The sequence below is a fragment of the Macaca fascicularis genome, chromosome 3, assembly GCF_037993035.2.
Source record: "Macaca fascicularis isolate 582-1 chromosome 3, T2T-MFA8v1.1".
NCBI lineage: Eukaryota > Metazoa > Chordata > Mammalia > Primates > Cercopithecidae > Macaca > Macaca fascicularis.
Genome location: NC_088377.1, coordinates 172,966,594 through 172,990,651, shown reverse-complemented (window position 1 = coordinate 172,990,651; position 24,058 = coordinate 172,966,594). Strand labels below are relative to the sequence as shown.

At 35.3% G+C, this 24,058-nt stretch overlaps 1 protein-coding gene across 6 annotated transcripts in view; it reads right to left on the bottom strand.

Annotated features, from left to right (window-relative positions):
• MKLN1 (muskelin 1) overlaps positions 1–24,058 on the bottom strand; it is a 377,314-nt gene that overhangs the window by 31,693 nt on the left and 321,563 nt on the right. For 4 of the 6 annotated variants that reach the window (XM_065541080.2, XM_074035999.1, XM_005550798.5 and 1 more), the window contains 3 exons: positions 21,364–21,576; positions 15,485–15,706; positions 11,362–11,491 (listed from right to left, as the gene is read on the bottom strand). In XM_065541080.2, the coding sequence (XP_065397152.1) occupies positions 11,362–11,491; positions 15,485–15,706; positions 21,364–21,576 (565 nt within the window). Of the gene's footprint in view, positions 1–7,022; positions 10,534–11,361; positions 11,492–15,484; positions 15,707–21,363; positions 21,577–24,058 lie in introns of those variants that run through there. The other 2 variants (XM_074035998.1, XR_012432863.1) reach the window with 2 other exon arrangements.

The window sequence follows — 24,058 nt, the reverse complement described above, 5'->3', positions numbered from 1 at the left end:
AAACTAACATGAGACCTTGTCAGGGGCTCAGAACACAATACACTCTGGCATGCTAAGTACTTTGAACTAAAGGACACTGGAAGGCCTCAGAACAGCTTCAGTACCAAGTTCTCTCACTTCTTTTGCCCTCCTGCCTCTCTTCCCTCATTCTCCCTAGAAGTGAGTTCATCAAATCAGAATTCCTCTTCCCCAAGGTGGGTCATAAAAACTAGAACCTCTTTTTCCCAAAGTCAGCCTAGACTTTCAAATTCTAAAAACTTGAATTACTGATCCAACTTTCCTCTGCCTTTCTGTCTAGGAGCTGGCCATAAAGAAATTCTGTGACCCACCCTTGTCTGATGGTAGGTCCTAAGACCCTTCTCTAGCAGGGTCCTGCCCCATACCCAGGAGGAAGAAATGCTACACAGAGGGGCCAAGAAGAATCCGAACAGACAGGCCTTGATGGGTTTCCCCACCTCAGTCTACCTGCATTAAATCATAGCCATTTACCAAATCACATTGCTAACTAGCTGTTCATTCTTCATTAAATCTCAGCATAAAAATGGACAGTTTTCCCTGTATCTTTGGGTCATTTCTTCTGAAGGCTCACACACCACATGAAACTTTGATTAAATCAATTTGTTATGCTTTCTCGTTAACCTGTCTTTTATTATAGGCATGTCAACCATGACTCTTATAAGGGATGAGGAAAAGTATCACAACTCTTTTGGCCCCTACAACTTATCAGTAACAATGAATGCTAGAATACAATGGAAAAACAACTTTAAAATTCTGAGAAATATAAAAAGATACGGAACCAACCTTCCATTTCCAGTTAAACTAGCAATCTTAACGAGGGCAAAATAAGGGAATTTAAGTTCATACATATGACTAGATATATACAAAAAACAAAACAAAACAAAAAAAACAAAAAAACTTCTTTAAGGAGATACTCCAACAAAACAGAAAAAGGAATCCAAGAAAGAAGATGACATGAGATATAAGAGACGGTGGAACTGATATATGACACGGGAAAGGAAAGTTAGAAAGAAAATCAAGATCCATTAACTCTTGAGCCTTGTATATGACATTTTAGTGTTAACAATATAGAAGAGTTTCTTCTCTATATTCTAACCACAATACCTGAATTTATATAGTGTCCCATTTTCCCCTTCCGCCATGGTTCCATGACCTAGAATATTGGTCCTAGTGTTTTTCTTCAGGCAACAAAAAATTTTGATCACCATTTATCACATACTTCTAGCATTTCCTAGATTCAGTTTTCACTGAGTCCTGCTCCCAGATGGGTTTCTATTGTGGGTCTCTATATGGCAAATGTGCTAAGGTAAATATGCCTGAGAATATTTTATGTCACCCTCACATCTCAAAGTTAGGAAGATTTAAATTTCTTGGTTCAAAGTTGTTTTTCTTGGCTGCTTTTAAACTTTATCCTTTTTTCTCATTCCACATTGCTGTTCAACTGTCACACGTCTATGTTCTTGTTCCCTTATAGGTCATCTGCTTTTTCTCTCTGAAATCTTTCAGCATTTTCTCTCTGCTAATCTTAATTCTACTTTAATCTGCTTATGTATGCGCTTTCCCTTATTTGTTCTATTTGGTACACTATGAGTTCTTTTGCCTATCTGAAGTCTTTCATCATTTTTGAATTTTAGGAAATGTATCTCCATTATTTCTACAATTATTTCACCTACTTTTTTTTGGAGACAGAGTTTCACTCTTGTTGCCCAGGCTGGAGTGCAGTGGCACAATCTCAGCTCACTGCAACCTCCGCCCGTGGGTTTAAGTGATTCTCCTACCTCAGCCTCCCAAGTAGCTGGGATTACAGGCATGCACCACCAAGCCTGGCTAATTTTTGCATTTTTAGTAGAGACAGTGTTTCAATATGTTGGTCAGGCTGATCTTGAACTCCTGACCTCAGGTGATCCACCCATCTTGGCCTCCCAAAGTGCTGGGATTACAGGTGTGAGCCCCCGTGCCTGGGCTTAAATTTTTATTTTTCTTTTCTTCTGGAATTCCTTTTAAGATGTTGGTACTTGTACAATTCTCTATCTTTCTTAGTTTTTCTATTCTATTTTCTATTTCTTTATCTTTTTTCCCTGCTTTTTCCTGGGAGAGTGCTCTAATCTTCCAATTGATTAATTCATTCATACCATCCTACTTACATTTATTGTAGTCTTCATTTTCATTATATTTTTCATATCTACTATTTCCATATGGTTCTGTTTTTATAATGTTTGGATCTTATTTCATATTACTAGTGTGTTCCCTTACATCTTTAAGTTTATTCATCATGCTTATTTTAAATTCTTGGTTCACCTGTTGTTGTTGGTTTTTTTTTGAGATGGAGTTTTGCTCTTGTTGCCCAGGCTGGAGTACAATGACACAGTCTCAGCTGACTGCAACTCCCGCCTCCTGGGTTCTGGGTTCAAGCGATTCTCCTGTCTCAGCCTCCCGAGTGGCTGGGGACTACAGGCACATGCCACTGCGCCTGGCTAATTTTGTATTTTTAGTAGAGACGGGGTTTCTCTATGTTGGTCAGGCTGGTCTCAAACTCCTGACCTCAGGTGATCCACCTGCCTCGGCCTCCAAAAGTGCCGGGATTGCAGGCATTAGCCACCATGCCTGGCCATTCATCTGTTTTAATAATTCTGCTTTACATCATGTATGTCTTTTTTGTTTTTTAAGACAGTTGTAGTCCTCAACTGTCTAGTTATGTCAGCATGCAAGGTAATGTTTTTCAGGGAATCAGCTCTTCTTTCCGATAAGATATACTAGACAGGACTCAAAGGCCAGGCCTTAACTGGCATCAGTACTGGTAGAGATTAAGGAAAATAGAGAGGAAAAGTCGTAGGGTTGTGAACCATAGGCACAAAGAATCAGAATCATTTCCATATATGATCACACCCCTATGCAACAGTTTCGTACCTTTAAACCCTTCAGAGGAAGTAGAAGGCAGTCTCCCTCGACAAAGGGAGGAGAGAAGAAGAAATGAACTATTAAGAACAGATGGTCAGTCCACATGTTTTCATCAACTTTGAACTCCAGCACGGTTTCTGCACTGCCATAATGTTTGCCCACGGAATTCTGACACTAGTGGGATAGGCTACCGCTGCTAGTTTCTATAGTGAAAGGGTAAAAATTAACTGAAGGTTGATCTGGGGGAGAGAGAGCCTTCAGTCTCATTTAAGGAGTTTCTGGAATCCACCTGCTCTCAATTTTATTTCTCTGGGGTTGATTCTGGGGAAGGGAATCAGCAGCCTGTGTCAGTTTGCTACTTTGGCAGAAGTACTTTTCATTTTATAGCATTCTATGTTATTTGAGTTTTGCTTTATTGATCATGTGAATTCCATTATTTTTATAATAATTATAATAAAAAAATGAAAGCTGGTTAAATAAAAATGGCAGTATCAGAAAACAAAAAGACCTAAAGGCCAAAACCAAGAAAGCAGCTTTCATTCTAATATGGCAAAACTATTAATACAGTTTTCTGTACTGATTTTCCTTGCAAGATGAAAACAAGGCTATCTTTTCCATTTTTAACAGTTTCTTTTCTTTTTTCTTTTTTTTTTTTTTTTTTTGTTTCGAGGCAGGGTCTCACTCTGTCACTCAGGCTGGAATGCAATAATGTGAATTCAGTTCACTGCAACTTCTGCCTCCCAGGTTCCAGCAATTCTTCTGCCTCAGTCTCCTGAGTAGGTAAGACAATGGCCATGCCAGGCTAACTTTTGTATTTTTAGTAGAGCTGGGGTTTCACTATGTTGGCCAGGCTGATCTTGAACTCCTAACCTCAGGTGATCTACCCACCTCGGCCTCCCAAACTGCTGGGATTACAGGCGTGAGCCACCAAGCCCGACCAATTTAACAGTTTCTAATGGGTATAGTTGGGGGAGGAGGGAAGGACAAAAGATCTGCAACATATATGATTTTAAAAACTTTAAGATTCAACTGCTAAAAAGCTCAACTGAATGCCAGGACCTTAACCAGTCTTTCACCTTAACCAGTTTAGAAACTGACTCACAAAGAAAAATTAATCAAGCAGATCAGTAAATGTTAATCATTAACATATTTTGAAAGAACATTTATCTGAAAGAAAATAAGAATGATACAACAATCATCACTGCCAACTCGTTATTTTTAGAATTGTTTTAGGAAGTTACAATGATAATCCTTCAACTCTATTTCTTCTTTAACATCTTTAAAACTCAAAATAGAACAGCTAAAGGGGAAGTAAAAAAATTTTATCTATATGTCTGAATCACATCTTTTCTCTTCCTTCCTTGGTTTATCCTCTAAGCAAACGGGAGAGATTGTCAGAGTATTTAACATAAAGAAACCCTGTGGGAGGGGGGATTAAAAGAAGTTAACAAACATTTTCGAAGTCCTCTGAATTCCTGAGGAAGATATGTTATTGCATTAACTTATGAATTAATCTCAACTCTATTTTTGCTTTATGGTCCAGTGCACATACTCATTACTGATTTGCTAAGACAAAGGAAAAGAACAATCTTCAGAGCTGTCACAGAAATACAGAATCTAATAAAAAACAGCTTTCCATGAATTCACTATATATTAGGGTATTTTCAGCTCCAAGTAACAGAAAACATAACTAACAGTAGATTAATTAGCTCATGTAACAAAATTTTGCAAGTAGCTCCAAGATTGTTTCAGAGTTCAACCAAATCATGGTGCTAGGTTAACTTTCGGCAATTTTCTTGGCCTTCTCATTTTTGAAACTTGCCAGTACCAGCTCTAAGCATCACATCCTTATATGGAGCACCCAAAGCAGGGAGGGAAAGAATTCTTTCAGCATCTCTCTATTGCCATCAGGGAAGACATTTTTGTCAAATGTCCTCCAGTAGACTTTCTTTATGTCTCACTGGCCAGAACTGTGTCACATGGGAGGAATGTAAACTGAAATAATTTGCCAAAGGATAATAATGACTGGTTTACACTAACAATGATTCACCATTCATCCCCTGGGGTTAGGCAACTTGCCATTACACAAAATTATGGTTTGGTTAACAGAAGAAAGAGCCAATGACTCTTGGGTAAGCAAACAACAGTGTCTGTCACATCCTTCTCTTTGAAAGTTGGGACATTTTAAAGGTTGGATGGGGACCTATTAAGCACTAGCAGCAACTTCAGTTCAGAACTAACTTCTATTACTAGCTTTTGACACTCAACAATATTTACTGATTTATCTCAGCTGTATTAAGCTACAAAAAACCTGAACTCATTGAATGGACCAACCAATTTATTTACTGGTGGACAATCAAATAAATAAAAATCAAATAAATTGATGGTCAATCTATCTCCAGATTTTTTCTCCTTGCATGCAATACTATGATAAATATCTCTGTATAGCTTATTTTTTGTGGATGTATAAAAGTATATGAGTAGGAAAAGTTCCTGGGTTTTGTAAAATGCTTAGTCAAAAAAACCTATTTTTTGCATTTTAACAGATAATGATAAAGTACTGTTTAAAAAAAAAAAAAAAACGGGCTGAACCAAATACATTTCAACCAGAATGTAAGATACCTGCCTCCTCATGGCCATACCAACATTCACTGAGTGTGATCTTTTAATTTACACTTAAAAGTTATGAATAAAGCTGAGCATCTGTATATGTGTAAATTTACTGGCAATATGAATTATTTTTTCTTTAAAGTATCTATTCATATCATTTGTCATTGTTCTACTAGAGGATTATCCACCTTTTATTGGTTTATAAGAGTCTTTTGTTCATTGTAGGAACTAAGCTTTGTCTTCATTGCTAGCTTGTCATTATTTGATATTTTAACAATTTTTTATATTTTTTAATTTTGCAAAAATCAAACATTCTTTTTCTTTACGATTTCTGGGTTTTGTGGCATGTTTAGAAAGGTCTTCTCTTAATCCTAGATTATTAAAAACAATTGGAATTATAATTTTATTTCTTAAGTATGAAACCTAAGTTCACCTAGACTTTTCTTTGATACACAAAAGTCAAGTAGGGATCCAGATTTTCCCATTCATTCATATTTTATTTATTTATTTATTCATTCATTCATTCATTTATTTACTTACTTATTTAAAGAGAAAGAATCTTGCTGTTGCCCAGGCTGGAGTCAGATTTTCCTTTTTTAAAAATACTGCCAAGTCTTAAGCAATGTCTCCATGTCATATATTGTTTAATCTATTCTTCGTCTCTGACTGGAAATGCCAACTTTACCATATACTAAATTCTCATATGCATTGGGGACATTTTTATACTATCTGTTCTATTTCATCCCATTAATCTGTACCAAACTGTAGCTTTATAAATAACTGGTAGTGCCAGTACTACTTCATTAACTTTCATTTTCAAAATTGTTGTTAGTGTTCTTGCATGTTGGTTTTTACGTGTGAACTTAATAATTCTCATTTACTATCAAGTAACCTAAATTTCATATCTAAAAATACAAAATACTTTTGTAAAATTGTAACTAGCAAAAACACCCCTGGGAGAGTGGAAGGGGGAAATTAGGGAAAGTTATTATTACCAATAATTTTGACAGGGAAAAAAGCAGATACTCTACTAAAAAAGTAGATACACCAAATACAAAAGATACTAAACTGACAGCAGTGAAGCCTAGTTATGTTGAAAATAAGCGCTACCATTTTCTAGTTCAGTAACTAATCTATGTATAAAAGTATATGAGTAGGAAAAGTTCCTGGGTTTTGTAAAATGCTTAGTCAAAAAAACATATTTTTTGTATTTTAACAGATAATGATAAAGTACTGTTAAAAAAAAAAAAAAAAAAAAAGGCTGAACCAAATACATTTTAACCAGAATGTAAGATACCTGCTTATGACAGCTAATGACAGCAAATCATTAGCTTCAAAATCTTCTCTGTGTTGCTGGTTTGGCTTTACTCATTTAATTGGTAAAAGTATAAAAGGATCAGAAACATAAGGAGTTATGACTATACTAATTTTTTAAAATGTCAGTAAGCACAATAAGCACATTCCTAGGGCCGAAATGAAAATCAGTATGATTTTGCTTTTAAGGTTTTCATAAAAATTTATTTATAGATAAATCAAGTTCTGTAGACATAACTCACATAGTCCTCATATCTTAGTTTCACAGCCTGATAACAGCAGAAGGGAATGAAATTTAATTTTCAAAATTTTGGAGATAGATGGTCTTATGATCAACTGGTCCAATCCCCTCATTTTCAGATGAATAATCAGGTTCAGAGAAGTTATGTAATTTTTCTAGAACTGCAGAGGGCTGAGTGGCAGACCCAGACAAAGAGAGTACCAAGTCTTCCGATTCTCAATTTGCTATTCTTTCAATTGTACCAATCTGCTACGACGGTTAGAACAGGATGGAATAAAAAAAGGCAGATGTGGGAAAACAGAGTGGACAGAATTTAAAGATCAAAACAGCTAAATACATAACTACTAAAGAACAAGGATCAGGTTGTAAGAGCTCAGTATTACCAATACTTGACTTAGCATTTGACAAATGAAGAAGGTTCAATATATGTTTCTTACTTGAATGAATATGAACAGGAGAAAGCACTCTTACTATAGCAGACTGAGTTTCTATAGCAAACTACAAAACTCTGGTGGTGTGACAGATCATCTTCTACACATACGTTTCAATTAGTGTTAAATACAGAGCTTACATATGGGGAATCTGCTAAACCCCTTGTGTTCACAGTCTTATTGCCAAAAGTTTCTCAGAAATAAACTCAAATTTTAGATATGCTGAATTCTGATGTAATTATGTATGTGTTAGACACAATGCTAATAAATCCCTTAAAGCAGCTGCCAATCCATTGATTTAAATTATAATTTTCTTCTGCGGAGAGCATAAAATTGTTACACTGTAGTTTAAAAATAGGAATTAAAGTTGCTTCAGATCTTTAGATGTTAAATCTAAGATGGTACATTTAGATAATTATAAAGAGCAACAATTTAAGATTTTATAGTATCTGACAATACAGAATTACATAAACAGCAGTAATTTTACTATTAGCTATACCATCTCGGTGATCTCAATAGTTCAAACAAATTTATTCTATGAGCTCAAACAATCCCATTTGATACTCACATTGTAAATACAATTTTAATCAAATAAGCCACATTACTGAATCACAGATAAACACAGTAATTATATGTTAAGTCCATCTCAAATTACAGTAATTAACTGGAGTAAAAAAATCTTTAGAACAACAGTTAACAAACAACAGAATGATTAATAAGCTACAGAGCATCTACATAATGGATAAAATTTGGTGTTTTCTAAGAATATTTTAAAATGTGGGAATTTAAATAGTATTCCACCTTCTTAAAAGTACTTTTCATGGCTTACAATAATCTAGTAAGAGAGAAAAAAATGTACTTTTTAAAAGTGAGGTAAAAGTAATTCTATGGGAGGGCAATATAATATACCATGGTTCTGATGTGAGGTTTTTTGAACAGTCTAACTTAGTTCAGTAAAACACTTTTAGGAGATCTAGAGTACTGAAACCACTGAATGCTCTTTAAGAAATCGTGAACAAAGTCTTGTCTATTTCAGCTGATGTTTGTACAGGTTTTGAAAAGCACAGTCAAGATTTTATACAGCCAGATGAATACCTAGAATTGTGTTAACAAGGATGGCTAGAGCCACATGTTTTTAAATTTCTAACCTGGGCTTAAGGCATTAGAGAATTTTGGGAGACAACAATCTACAAGCTAAGATCTGAGAGGTAAGCAGTACAAGTTAGCTAGATTTTGGAGGTGAGAGGAAAGTGATTCAGGTAGGAGGAATAGCATGGGCAAGTATCAAAGGCAAGTAAAACACACTATCTATAAAGATTTAATATTCGGTGGTCGTGAAACAGAGAGTTGGTGGCAAGAAGTGTGCAGATACGAAGTACAGGACTGCAGAACTGAACTGGGGCACATCATAAAAGAGTCTGTGAATTACGTTAAGTTTAGACTTAATCCTGAGGGCAGGGAGAAACAAGATTTAAAGTGAAGAAAAACACCCATCAGGTTTATATTTTTAAAAATATGTTCTTTTCTTCATTAGCACTAATCTAAAGGTAAGGTTGTCACTTTATTTTTCCTCTCCATGTACAACTGTAACTCCATGAAGATAGGGCCCTCATTCACAGTTGTACTCCTAGTGCGTAGCTTATTGTCTGGCACACAGTAGGTGACCAAAAAATATCTGCTGTATAAATGTTAAGGCATATGGTTCTATTCTTTACTGGTAACACAGAATAGCTGTATTCTGCTTGCAGTGTGGAGAATGGGTTGCAGGGAGGGTACACAGGGAGAGGGAGTCTAGAGACAGAGGCCAAATAGGTGATGTTAGCCCAAACTAGTTCATAGTGAAGCAGCAATGGGAATAGAGAGATGAGGCAAAATTGGCATGATTTGATGTTAACTGGCTAGATTAGTGAACCTGAGGGTAGCACTAACATCTTTTTGTGAAAATTAAGGCACCCAACAGTAACACCAACCAAAACTAGAGGGTTAACCCATCTCTACTCCTAGAGCAGCCATGAACGGAGACAGTATTTTCCTTAAAATCTAATTTGGGCCATTTACAAATGTGGAAGCAAAAGCTGAGACATTAGGTAACTTGCCTAAGATTAACTAAGGACTGAAATAGACTCTGGAGAGCCAGAACAGTGGTTCTCAATCCCAGCTGCATATTAGAATCCTCGAGGAGAGAGAAAGTTGTGGGAGACGTAAGAGGGACATGGGAAAACGAATGGAAAGGAGGGAAAAGAAAGAAAGTGAGAGAGGCAGAGATGGAGGGTGGGGACAGAAAAAAAGAGAATAATTTCCATTTCACTCTAATATGCTAACAGAGCCACTGAGGTTCCTCAATTCCAAGTATAACTGCAACAGTTTTAGGCGGGAAATTTTTCGAAGTAATTCTAACCAGATGCTCAACCCCTGCCGTAAAAATCCTCAGTCAACAAGCCTTTGAACTAATGCAACTCACAGGAATATTGTCAAAATTAACCACTTGGAAAATGTACACCTAGACAAAGAAGTGGTATTTTCAAAACTTAAATCAGATCAGGACACTGATATTAAACCTTTGAATTATCTCCTATTTTATTCGGAAAAAAAAAATCCAAACTCCTTGCATTTGTAACAAGGCACTAAATACTGCGACTCTTATCTCTGTAGCTCTAACCTAGTTTCATACCAACTTTCCCCATCCTCAATTCATACCAGTCCCACTATTTCCGAACACCCCAGGTTCCTTACTGCTTTGGAAACTCTGTACTTGTTCTTCTCTCGGTTCTTCACATGGTTCTTCCTAATTCTCTACTTTTCATCTTAAATCTTAAAGATTACCTCCTCAGAGGTGGTTTCCCAATCTACTCTGTCTAAATGAGACCTCCCCTGTTACTCATTATCAAAGCATCCAGTGTATTTTCTTCATAGTACTTAGAACACAACTGCAGGTCTCTCTCCACTAGAATGTGAGTCCTCTGAGGGAAAGGATCCTCCAGGTCCATAGATGAATCCCAAGTGCCTAAAATAATATTGGGCCTACAGAAGACAATGAACAATGTCTGTGAAACAGGTGCTTTTATCCACATTTTGCAAATGAGTCATTAATAAAAAACACCAATTTATAAGCAACAGTTAAAAAGAAAAGCTGATCAAATTTCTCACCCTACTGTTCAAATTAGCATTTTAAACCATTGCACCTTAATCAAAGTCACTCTTTTATGTACAATAATCACAGGCAAAGCAACTACTATGCAGGGTAACTGTAAATGATCAGAACAGGACACTTTTGAAAATGAATGGCGCACTATTAATAATTATGCCAGGGCAATATGCATAATCTAAGCAAACCAGCCATTCCATTACTAATAACCTCTTGGATGCTGAGTTTTTAAATTTACAAGGTGTTACCAATCCCATGAAGTTCCCCGCTTAAGACACACACCCTACTATGCTAGTGCCTAATATAAAGATCACTACAGTGAAAACAGAAGACGAAAAAAATTAGCAAACATAGAATAAAAACATAGAATAAAAAGTTTTTAAGCTATTGATTCTTGCAACCCGCCCCCCAATCGAAGGATTTCCTTCGAGCAGAAAGTATGAATTTCTAAATGAATTGTTTGTGTGTGTGCTTGTTGAGGGTTGGGGGGCGGGTTGCAAGAATCAATAGCTTAAAAACTTTATACATATTTAAAAACAGATAGAACTGAATAAGCTGATAGAATTTTCTTTCTCTTACTCAGAATTACTCAATTAAGGAAATAAAGAAAGCGTGAAAAATGATTAGAAAGAAAAGAGAATGAATTGTAGTTTTCTACCTAAAGTAATTAAGACATGAGAGAAGAAATCACTCAATGCCCTTACCCATCCCAGAGTCTTTCTTGGTGCCATCTGATATTATGTCTACATGATCAGAGTCCACATCATAACTAAAGAAATCATTCAAATAGGTCTTTGATCGCTGGCCACCAAATACATATAAGCAACGATTTTTCTGAAAAAGAAGAAAAAAAAGAAGAAAGGAGAAACTTGTCACTTCCATGAAGAACTCAGAATGAGCCTTTAAAAACTTAAACCTCTACAAAAGTAATTTTACAACAGATCCCAATGGAGCTGGAATAAAAGGGAAAGAGGAAGCTCTCTACATATTGCTAAAAGGTGATCTCTAGGACATCCTGTTAAAGAAGAAAAGCAAGGTGCAGAATGATATATTCAGGTTCCTTCTTCCTTTGTGTAGGAATGGAGAAGGAGGAACATCTGTGTATGAGACAAAAAGAGAGGGAGAGAGGGAAAGAGAAAGCGAGAGAGGGGAAAAGTGAGAGAGACAGCACGCGAGCGAGAGTAGAGATTTTTTCTTTTTTTCAAAAACGAAGGATAAACCAAAACCTAATAAAGACAGTTACCTATAGTGGCAGGAACAGAGCAGGAAGACCTCTCCAAAAATACCTTGACATATGGTTTTGACTTTAGAACCATGTATATGCTTTTATTTAATTAGAAGACAAAATTAACTAAAAAAAGAAAATCTAAAATTTGGGCAAAAAAAATCCAACAACAAATAAACCTATCTGTATACAAAGATATACTCACACAGAGAAGTAGTATTTCTAGTGATTTTAATACATACATTTTGACTACCCATCCCTAGAAGTCTAAATCCTAAACAGAAAAATAACCAGAAACCAACATTAAACAGCACTCAGTGATTCTGTTGTTAGCTTTTTTACTGTGAAAGCTATTATAGACAGACAAAGCAAGTAATGTTATGAAGCAGTATTTTAACCTTAAAAGACACAAAAATAGGCCAGGCATGGTGGCTCACACCTGTAGTCCTAGCATTTGGGCAGGCCAAGGTGGGATGATTGCTTGAGACCAGCCTGGGTAACACAGCCAGGCCCTGTCTCTACTTCTTCTACTTCTTCTACTTCTTCTACTTCTTCTACTACTTCTACTTCTTCTACTTCTACTTCTACTACTACTACTACTACTACTACTACTACAACAACAACAAACCCAGGTGTGGTGGTACACACCTATAGTTTTAGCTACTTGGGAGGCTAAGGTGAGAGGATCATTTGAGCCCTGACACTCAAGGCTGTAGTGAGCTATGATCTGCACTCCAGCCAGGGTGGCAGAGCAAGACCCTATCTCTAAAAAAAAGAAAAGCTATAAGTTACAAAATAGAAGATATTAAGATAAAAAATATTTTATTTGAATTAGACAAATCAGTATGAACTCACGATTTAATTTTTCTCTTACAAAAAAAGATACATAAATATGTGGTGGTGGTGGTGGTGGTGTGGGGGTGCTCCTACTAGCCAAAGAGAAAAATTTGAGCATCAAGAAAGTGGCCGGGTACAGTGGCTCAGGCCTGTAATCCCAGCACTTTAGGAGGCAGAGGCAGGTGGATCACCTGAGGTCAGGAGTTCGAGACCAGCCTGGCCAACATGGTGAAACTCTGTCTCTACTAAATACAAAAAATTAGCTGGGCGTGGTGGTGCATGCCTGTAATCCCAGCTACTTGGGAGGCTGAGGCAGAAGAATCACTTGAAATTAGGAGGCAGAGGTTGCAGTGAGCCAAGACTGCACCATTGCACTCCAGCCTGGGCAACAAAAACAAAACTCTGTCTCAAAATAAAAGAAGAAGAATGACAGCACTGGATAGAAATACATCAAATATGTAAAATACTTAATAATAAAATTTCTGTACACTTATCATTGGTTAGCTTTGGAGCCTCAAAGTTAACTCATTAATATGAAAAACAATAAAGGAAAACAATCAAACATTTATACTGCCTATTCAGTATGCTTTATATTTCAGGGTAACCAAAAGGTTAATGAGAGGAAGTTTTTTTTCTCTCCCTCCATAATAGGAGAATCACACACTTAATAAATGCAGAGGAAATGACATCATTAGAAAAATCACCATCTTACACATCCTAACGAAATTTAGGCAACGAAAGGCTACAAAAACCATTAGGCACAAGTTTGAAAGAAAACTTTATAATTGATCAGTCAGGCTAATAACACCCAACCTATTAACATCATCGAAAGCATGACAACCAGTTATTAAATGCTTCTTTATATTTTGCAATCAGAGTGTCTATAAAGTATTCTTGCACATTCTCCCTGGCCCCCAAAAAAGACAGTGAATCTAAAATCAAGCCTCTGAGTGCAATGACCAGTTTATAGGAAATATGAAAGAGGAACACATTAAATTACACTACAAAGATAAAATCAAAATCAAAACTGGAAATATGGGAGATTCTAGAGCACAAATGTCTCGCTTAGTGGGTTGTGTGTGGGGGGGAGAATAGGGAATAGGAGGAAAGAATACTATTACAATTTTTTAAAAAATGTATGAGACATAACAACCAAATGCAAAATACCTTTTTTGAATCTTGACTTAAACAAACCAACCAAGTAAAGATATTTTTCAGTATATTAGAAAAAAAGAACACAGATAGAATATTAAATGATAATAAAGAATTGCTTTTATTTTGGTTGATAATGATACTACAATTATGTTTTCTTTCTTTTTTTTTTTTTTTAAGAGAGAGAGTCTTGCTATATTGCCCAGGCTGCAGCACAGTGGCTATCACAGGAGCGATTGCACTATTGATCAGCATGGGAGTTTTGACCTGTTCTGTTTCTGACCTAGCCAATTAACCTCTACTTAAGCAACCTGGTGGTCCTTCGGTCTGGGAGGTAACCATACTGATGCCAAACTTAGTATGAACAACTGATCAAGCACAGTGCAATGTGGCCCGGAACTGGGCTCCAGCAATCCTCAGCCTCCTGGGTAGCTGGGACCACAGGTGTGTACCAACACACCCAACTGTAATTATGTTTTTAAAAAGCCCTTATCTGTTACAATTATACACTATAGTAGTATTTACAAGTATGATGATACAGTATCTGGGATCTGCTTTAAAACACTACAGCAGGTGCTGTAACAAGAAAGGAATAATAAAAATTTTAAAAATACTCCAGCACAGTAAAATTTAAGAATAAACTTAAAAATCAAAGAAACATCAAGAAAATGAATGAAATTAAAGTGGAATAGCTGTATGAAAAATGAGCAGATTATTGATGACTGCTGAAACTAACAAATGAGCACACAAAAATGTATTATTATATTATCCTCTCCATTTTGTACAGAGAAAAACATGTTTAAAATATTCCATGATATTGTTTTAAAGCTATGTTCACAGAAAGAAGACCAAGATTTCATTAAAACATCTGAAAAGGTTAAAAAAAAACTCTGTATGTTGGTTTTGCTGATACATTTATTATTATTATTATTATTGAGACAGAATCTTGCTCTGTCACCCAGGCTAGAGTGCAATGGCATGATCTTGGCTCACTGCTGCAGCTTTTGCCTTCTGGGTTCAAGCCATTCTCCCACCTCAGCCTCCCAAGTAGCTGGGACTACAGGCACAGATCACCATGCCAGGCTAATTTTTGTATTTTTACTAGAGATGAGGTTTCGCCATGTTGGCCAGGCTGGTCTCGAACTTCTGGCCTCAAGTAATCCACTGTGCCTGACCATTGCTGATACATGTAAATTCTAATTCTATAAAATCAAATCTTAAATTCTTTGTACTTAATGGAGAATAGCAGAAGGGAAAAAAAGAGAGAAAGAAATTGTCCTTCTAATTACTAAGAGAAATTAGTAAGTGGAAAGACCTAAGAAAGGAACAAAGCTACAAAATCGATTTAAGCAGTGAAATTAGTCGTGAGATTGCCTAGATTAGTAGTCAGGTAATAACTACTTAGGAATTACCAGGCTGATGGGAAGAGTCTCACAATTAGCCAACAGTTCACTGTTAAAGAAGTTTTGTCTTTCTCTGTCATTGCTACACTAATCATTTATTCCTAAGGAAAGGTTTTTATCACTTCCTGGAGAATTAGATTTCACCACTTCTTTTCCTATCTAGGTATACATGATAAAATAACATTTATGCAATGTACGGAATATTCTTACTGAGTGGAATAGCATGCAGTGTCCTATTCGAGACTGGATGTCCTCAGGCCCAGCATTACAGGAGTCCTCTCGAAGAAGTTTCCAGGTTTGACATTGACAGTTGAAAGCAAATAAGCCACTGAATTGTGGTTCACTGGCTCTGCTGTCATCTACGCTGCCATTACAAGTCAAAATTCTACCACCAAAAGTGTAGATCATATGTTTTTCTGAGTCCATACACATCTATCAGAACAAGGCAACAGATTGAATAGTTTTAGTTTGTTCCTGTCATATGTGCTAAAACAAAACCAACATGTACAGTTTTACATTCTCAAAAAAAACTAAACTTTGTCCCTAATGACACTAAATACCACCCGATTATCATATGCAAGTTTCTAAATACTTTTTCAAGTTGCCATTTTTCCCAGTGAGAGTAAAAACATGTTGGGATAAAGAGCTTTCTGCTTTCTTGAAACTGCATAATTTTTACCAAAATCAACCAATGATACATGAGGTGTAGATTTATACGTAAGAGTGAATACTTATCATATTTCGGGTGAATAGTGATCATACTCTCCTTATTAAAATTCCCTTTCATTCTAGGCAAGCATCCTATTAATATTACTACCATTTATTAAGCGATCAGATATGCAAATAAGAGTGGTACAGCTAAATTCATCTCTCTGCATTTATTTTTATAAAACCCTTCAAATTATGTTACAAAACAGTAGAACAAACAAAAAGACATTTACAACAATCAAGTCTCCAGACTGACTTCTACAGAGTAAAGAACTCTATCTGCTTTTAACATAGCACTATTAATTTTCTTTGAATTAAGCTATACACTTCATGTTTAAAAGTCAAGCTTTATTCTTCCATTCTTCCAACTCAAGATTGTAGCTTTTCTCGATCTCCTGACCTCATGATCCGCCCGTCTCGGCCTCCCAAAGTGCTGGGATTACAGGCTTGAGCCACCGCGCCCGGCAAGATTGTAGCTTTTCATAAAAATGTATGAGAAAACAGCCATTTGTCATGAGACAATAAGAATCAAATTCTGTTTCAAATAATACATAAATCCAAGTTGGGAATTAGCTGTTAAACGTAAGTGGCGTTTATATAAAGAATAAATTGTGTACACAAAACATCTATGTTTTGCTAAAAAAAAAAAAAAAAAACTAAACATTTGATATTCAATTCTCCTACCAAATTACTTCTGCTACTTATGTATTTTTGTATTTTTTTTTAATAAAAGGCTATTTTCATATATATATGTGTGTGTGTGTGTGTGTGTGTGTATATATATATATATATTTTTTTTTTTTTTTTTTTTTTTTTTTTTTTTCTTCCTCCCCGAGACAGAGTTTCACTCTTGTTGCCCAGGCCAGAGTGCAACAGTATGAGCTCAGCTCACCGCAACCTCTGCCTCCCAGGTTCAAGCAATTCTCCTGCCTCAGCCTCCTGGGTAGCTGGGATTACCCGCATATGCCACCATGCCAGGATAATACTGTATTTTTAGTAGAGACGGTGTTACTCCATTTGGTCAGGCTGGTCTTGAACTCCCAACCTCAGGTGATCCGCCCGCCTCGGCCTCCCAAAGTTCTGGGATTACAGGCATGAGCTACCATGCCTGGCTATTTTCATAATTTTAAAGGTATTAAAAAATTGACGTTATTATTATTAAAAAGAAAAGATTCTAACATCTCCTAATTTTTATCTACCACTAAAAAGATCTACCTCATTAGCCATTTCCTAGGTTTCTCAAAGACTTCTATAAATTAAGATGAAAATCTATTCCCTAAGGGTGAAATCTTGGTAAATATGGTGGAAAAACAAAGATGTCTGGCCTACCACAGAAAGTATTCCTATTTTTTAAATGATCATATAGTTAAAATCAGCACATTGCTGAAGACAACTCAGTTTGGCTCCATCCAACTACTGCCTCCGTTGAGGGCTCCATTGGAGCTGGGTCACATTTCCCTTGCTGAAGTACTTCAGACTCAATCACTCCAAATATCTGGGAATTATGCTGAAAATCTTTAGGGACTCACATTAAATGAGTTTATTTCCATTTTTTATTAACTCACAGATTCATACTAATGGCCAATCTTTGTTACCAACCCCCTACCTTTCTACTTCGTATGGCTACAAAGAGAGTTTCTTTCTTTTTGAGGATATTCAAGCTTAATTTTGATGTGGATTACTCTCATTTGTTTGCAGGGCTGAAGTATAAACATCCTTATCTTGGTAGTTCTTCCTAGGACACCAGTCTAAACCAAGAAACCTTTTAATATTTGATTTCCACTGTTTTGATTTGTCATTTTTACTCTCCAAAAAAATTTCTGAAAAGCTAGTAACTTATTAAACTCTGTATGATAATGTCTTTTCCATCAAAGACTTAAAAAAATCTTTAAAGCCAAAAGTTTAAAGACTATTCATTTATTATGTCAGGGGTTAGATATTTAATTTTTAAAATCAAACAAATAGTGGATAACCACTTATTTTCCTGGGAAAAATTATTTTTTGAATCTGAAAATGACTTTATTTTACCCTATCACAGGAATACAAGATTGGTAAGGGTTTGGCTGGGTTCAAAATAATCGTCTCCTCACAAAATTTGAAGATACTGCTATAAAGCCTTCTAGGTATCCAGTGTTACCCAACCTACCACTTTCCCTTCTACAAACCTCCAAAAATGCCTCATGACCCAGTGAGAATATCAATGAGCTGAGATCTTCAATTCTTCAACTGAAGTTTTTCCTGCTACTTCTTGGCTAGCTCACTTTCCATTTTCTAGTAATTTCCACAAAAAGTGATTACACTTGAAGGACAGTTTGGCTAGATATAAAATTCTTGGCTCACACTGTCTTTTCTTGAATGTCTTCTAGATGTTGCTCTATTATCTCCTGGCACTGAAAGGAGATGTAGAGAAATGTGATACCGGTCTCATTTTAGTTCTCTTATAGGTGACTTGATCATTTTGTCTACTTGCTATAAAATGATCTCTTATCTTTTATAGTCAATGTTATTAATATATGTCTTAGAGTTAAGTATTTGGGTCAACTTTTTCTGAATATAGTATGCCCATTTGATATGTGGAGTAAAATCTTTCTTCAGGGAAATGTTCTTGAATTCAATTGATAAATATTTGTTTTTTCCATGGTTTTGGTTTTCTTCTTTAAAGTCTCCAATTACATATATGTTGGCTCTCCTCTGCCTACCTTCCCCGGTTAATCATTTTTACCTCTTTGTTTTATCTTATTCCTATGCTGTATGATCATTACCTATCCTTCTTTACACTCTTTGTAGATAAGTCTTCATTTCTGAAAGGGGCAATATACCGGGATATAACTTTCATTTACTGTTATTTTTCTTTTTATTGTTTTTCTTTAGAATGTCTCTCTAAAGCTTTATTTATTGCTTTTTAGTTTTTCATATATAATTGAGTTGAATTTTCCTGGACCAGATGACTTTACAGAGGATTTCTGTGGAAGGTGGATATTCTTGCTCAAGAACTCCTTCCTCTGTTGCTATTGAATTGAATGATTCCTTCAAAATATGGCACTTCTGGTGAAGCCATATCTTCTCTAATTTTATGAATCTCATCTGGCTTACAGGGTTGATCTCAAGCTTTGAGCTCCCCAAATTTCTTACTGGCCATTGCAAAAGGAGCCATCATTCCCACTATGTTTCCTTCACTTTTACAAAATAGTGCTTTCTGACATATATCACCTCTGGATCTTTCTGGGTACTTTACACATGTTAATTCACTGATTCTTCCAGTGGCTGCCCTGGGTGCAATCTGTGCCCTGTCCCTGACACTTCTCACTATGATATACAACTGCTAGGCTCCCTCTGCTTTCCCAGGCCTCCCTATTATACTGTTGTGAAAAGTTCTGAATATTTCAGTTGTTTTTGGATAAACTTACAAGGCACTGGGAGTTGTAGGTTTACTCTGGCTCTTGATTTTGCTGAGAGAGAGAGTGTGTGTGTGTTTAAATCTTTTTGCTTGATTACTATTATTCCTGGAAAACCACACAAAGCAATATCAAGGAAAGCTTGAGAACTAAACTGCCACTATGTTCTTAAGAAATCCAGAAGTCTTTAAATTTTATTTTTTAAATATGTTAAAATTAAAAATGGCAAATAGCTTTTAGGCATGTTTGTATCGTATAGCTTTCTCATATTTTTATCAAATTTGAACATTAAGTATTAAATCCTAAATTGTCATGAACACCACAAGCTATTTTTGGAGTGTCATAAACACTACAAGTATAAGTTCTAACTTATAGCTTTATTTGTATGAAATAGAATAGCAAAATGCAGGAGCATACAGATTACTTGCTCACTATTACAGGGCTAGTTGTTGGCTGAATGAGTACTGAAATCCTTATTTCTTCACCCCCAGTGGTTCTGTTGTACTACCTAATCAGTTGAAAACCATGCATTATTTAATAGCACCCAGCTTCCAAGAAACATCCTATTTTATAAAATCAAGAGAAACAAAGGCCACACCCAAGAACTCTCTACGTGCTACTCCTAAGCTATTCTTTTTTTCAATCTGTTAAAAAAAAAAAAAAAAAAAAAAAGGACATCAGCATCTTTTGTAAAAGAAATACATAACCATTTGGGAACAAGAGAAGAAATTGTTCCCTAACAATATTATCTGCTGATATTTCTAAAAAATCAGAACCAGCCTAACTTTTCTTGGCATGCTTATTTTCCACATGAAGAACATTGAGGGTGTCAGCGGGGATGTGCATAGCTTTGTGGAGCTCAGTTAAATAGAGCCAACAGAAGTTCCAAATTTAAGCTGGGGAGTATTTCTAAGAATACTGGTGTTGATTTTCTACCTACCACTTAACTTGATAGGCATAACTCACTCTTCCTCTCCTTACCACTCTCCTATAACAATTATATGTTAATAGAAATATGGCAATAGGATAGTTTAAAAGCAAAGAATTAACAAAAATCTATAAAGACACAATAAACAAAGACCCTGGGTTCTGACTCCTAGATAAGATTTTAGGTCTCACCTAGGTTTTGTCATAATTCTAGTACCACCTCCCATTTCCCGGATACTAGATAATTTATGTTCATCAACACAGAGTTATAGATTTTTAAAGTCTTTTTCTCCTCAATACATCAAAAAAAAAAAAAAAAAAAAAAAAACTTGGGATGTGGGTTGAGCCAGGTAAAAACTTGCTTATAGAATTCAAAATGGTTACTGTCTTTTTTGACCTACATTGACTTTGTATGGAATAAGTATTCAAAGACAGGTAACAATGATAATGACAATGATGGGGCTAATGAGAGCTACATGTATATTAATATTAAAATGGCTTACAATGAGGCTATGTTCAGTCTTCTAGTCAACAACATTATTGTATAATTTCTAGTGGTGCTGAGTTTAATTTAGTATGTCAAATTCCTCTCCAGGTTCATAAAATTTTGTGACTATAAACAAAACAAAATATATTTCACTCTAACTGGAAGAAAAGCTCTAGATTTCATCTAGTTCATTATAAAGTGATTTTCCATTTCTTACAGGAATGTAGAATAAGAAATATAATTAAAAGGGTAATTTGTTATTGTTATGATTTATGCATATGCATTATAAAACTAAATGTGTTTTTCCTAATATTACTCCATCTGCTCTCTAAAGTTTCTATAAATCAACAATCTATGTCCTGAGATTTTTGTATTTTGCCCTGAAACAAACAAGAGAAAAAAATTTAAAGAATAACTTTATACCTACTGAAACAACAATTATTATTATCTGTCATAGGTATTTGTCATGGAAGCACTACTAGACAACTCAGCATAACATCTAACATAAACTCTAATTGCAAGAATCACTAAGCACTGATTAATTCCATCATATATTTAACTGTGCATCAAACCTGATGATCAAACACCAATTTCGGCCCTCCATCAGCAGCAGTATCCTCACTTAGTAACATCCACGTGTTTGTATCAATGTCATAACGATAGAAGTCACTTTTCAGAGATTTGCTATTCCTCACAGAGGAATCCAAATAACGCCCCAATGTGTAGATCTGCCTCCGTTGAATGTCAATGCACATTTTATGACATGATCTGGCACTAGGACCATTCTGTAGAGAGAGAGAAAATGAATAAACAAATAAACAAATGAAAGAGAAAAAACAATCAAAGAACAAATAAAAGACAAATTAAATGCCCTTTTTATTACCTTTCATTAAAAGGTTTCTCAGAGACTCACATCAAGTCAACCAATATGAGTCCAACACTAGGCTTAACTCTCTAAAGAAAAGCAAAAGCAGTAAGCAGTAGGAGACACAAATCTTACCTTAGAAATGCTTAAAATCTACCATGAAAGATGAAATGAACTACACTGCAGCTTATGGCACTCTGTTGATAACATCTATATGGTTTCTACCATATACTGCACTGTGTTTTAGTCATTTGTGCACAGAGTTCAATTCCCTATTACATGACAATCTACTTTAAGACATGTTTGGTCTTTATGAACATTTTTGTATTTCTCATCAGACTCTAGCACAAAAGAGGTACTCCAAGAATATTTAGAATCAGTGAATTTCAAAATTAGAAGAAACATCAATAAAATCTCTAGTTTAATCACTTGGACACAGGGTGGGGAACATTACACACCGGGGACTGTCGGGGGATGGGCAGCAGGAGTAGGGATAGCATTAGGAGAAATACCTAATGTAAAAGATGAGTTGATGGGTACAGCAAACCAACATGGCACATGTATACTCACCTATCAAACCTGCACATTGTGCACATGTACCCTAGAACTTAGAGTATAATAAAAAAGAAATAGAATCTCTAGTTTAGTTTTCTCCTTTTAAAGAGGAGAAAATACAACCCTAGCAAGAAAATATAAGACCAGGATGATACCTTTAATATGCTAGTGACAGAAACTAATAAGAATCCAAGTCTATGACTTCTTTATCCATCCTTTGCATTATAAAATCAATTTTCCTGACTGAATAAACAGCACAGCTACAGTAAATAAATAGGGAATAATATTAAGAATAGTATTTATCAATAAATTAGTTAGCTGGTATCACTTGTATCACAGGACCCGATAAAACATAAAACATACTGTAGTATAATCAAAAGGATTCATGGGGGAAAAAAGAACTTCAACTGCACAGGGTTTAATTAGTTGAAAGGGGGAAAGGAAAGGAAACTAATGTTTGTTAAACAACTCTGAAGTTCTGTTTACACTATTACTGTGTATGTGTGTGTTCCATTTAATCCTTATAACAACCCCGTATGGAAATATTATCACCATTTCACAGAGTCCACCGTCACAAAACTAGGAAGTAAGATAGCAAATCTACGCCCTTGTGTACCACAGCCAAAAACTGGGCTCTTTCACAATTTCAGATTATTTTTTCTAGAAGAGAAACAAAGGCAAAAACATACTTGTTAAAACAGTGTATGCAGTTATGACTGAGATGAAGAGTTCTTGCTGCAGAAATAACAGAATTGATGTATAAAGTGGACATAGGAAGCCTGATGAATGACTGACAGAGGAGACAGTTTATGATCTTGCAGGCAATAAAGAACTACTGGTGGTTTCTAAAGCAAGATACAACATAAAAAGGCAATATTCTAAGAAGAGTAATCTAGCAGTATTAATTAAGTGAAATGAAGGAATATTAGGCAGGAAGAACAGTATTTTGACAATGAAGTTGATGTAAATGTACACTTTAATATTCATACTATTATTTTTAAACTTATTTTAAAATATTTTTGTCAAAGAATATCTTCAGCAAATAAGGTGAAAATTTTATTTAAGAAAGGATTTCCTCCATTAATAATCTCAAAAACAAAGATGAAGTAACATATATCTATGCCATAATGCATAGAGTGTAAAACTTGAAATTTTAATAAAAGAATAATAGAACTTCTTGCTTCAACTAAATAAGCACAAATAATATTAAAATGATGATCAAATTATATGCCAAGAAAAAAGAAATAAAGATAAATCAATAGACTAGAAAACATGAAAAAAATAGAGAAAATTAACAAAGTTGGTTCTTTGAAAGACTGATAGAATTATAAACCACTGGCAAACTAATTTTTTACAAAAGAGGAAAAATACAAATTGCTAGTACCAGAAACAAAAGCAAGATTAACACTACAGACTTCCTAGAAATGAAAAAAGAGAGAATACTATCAAAAACATAGGTAAAATCTGAGAACGCAGATAAAACAGACATAATTCCTTAAAAAACCTAACTTACCAAGATGACATGAGATGAAAGAGGAAAATCTGAAGTAATTACACATACTGAAAAACTGAATTCATTATTGCCCACATATCTACACTGGTAAATTGTATCAAGCACTTAAGGAAAAAACGGTATCAGTTTTAGACAAAATTTTTCAGAAAACGGGGAAAAAGAAAAACTCTACTGTTTATCCACATTCTCTTCCATTCCTAGCTTATTTTATGAGGCCAACATAACACTGAAACCAAATAACAATACTACAAAGGAGAAGGAAGAGAAGGGAAAGGAGGAGGAAGAAATGGGGAAGAGGTGGAGAAATCATTTACAGGTGGCTAGGACCCCTTAT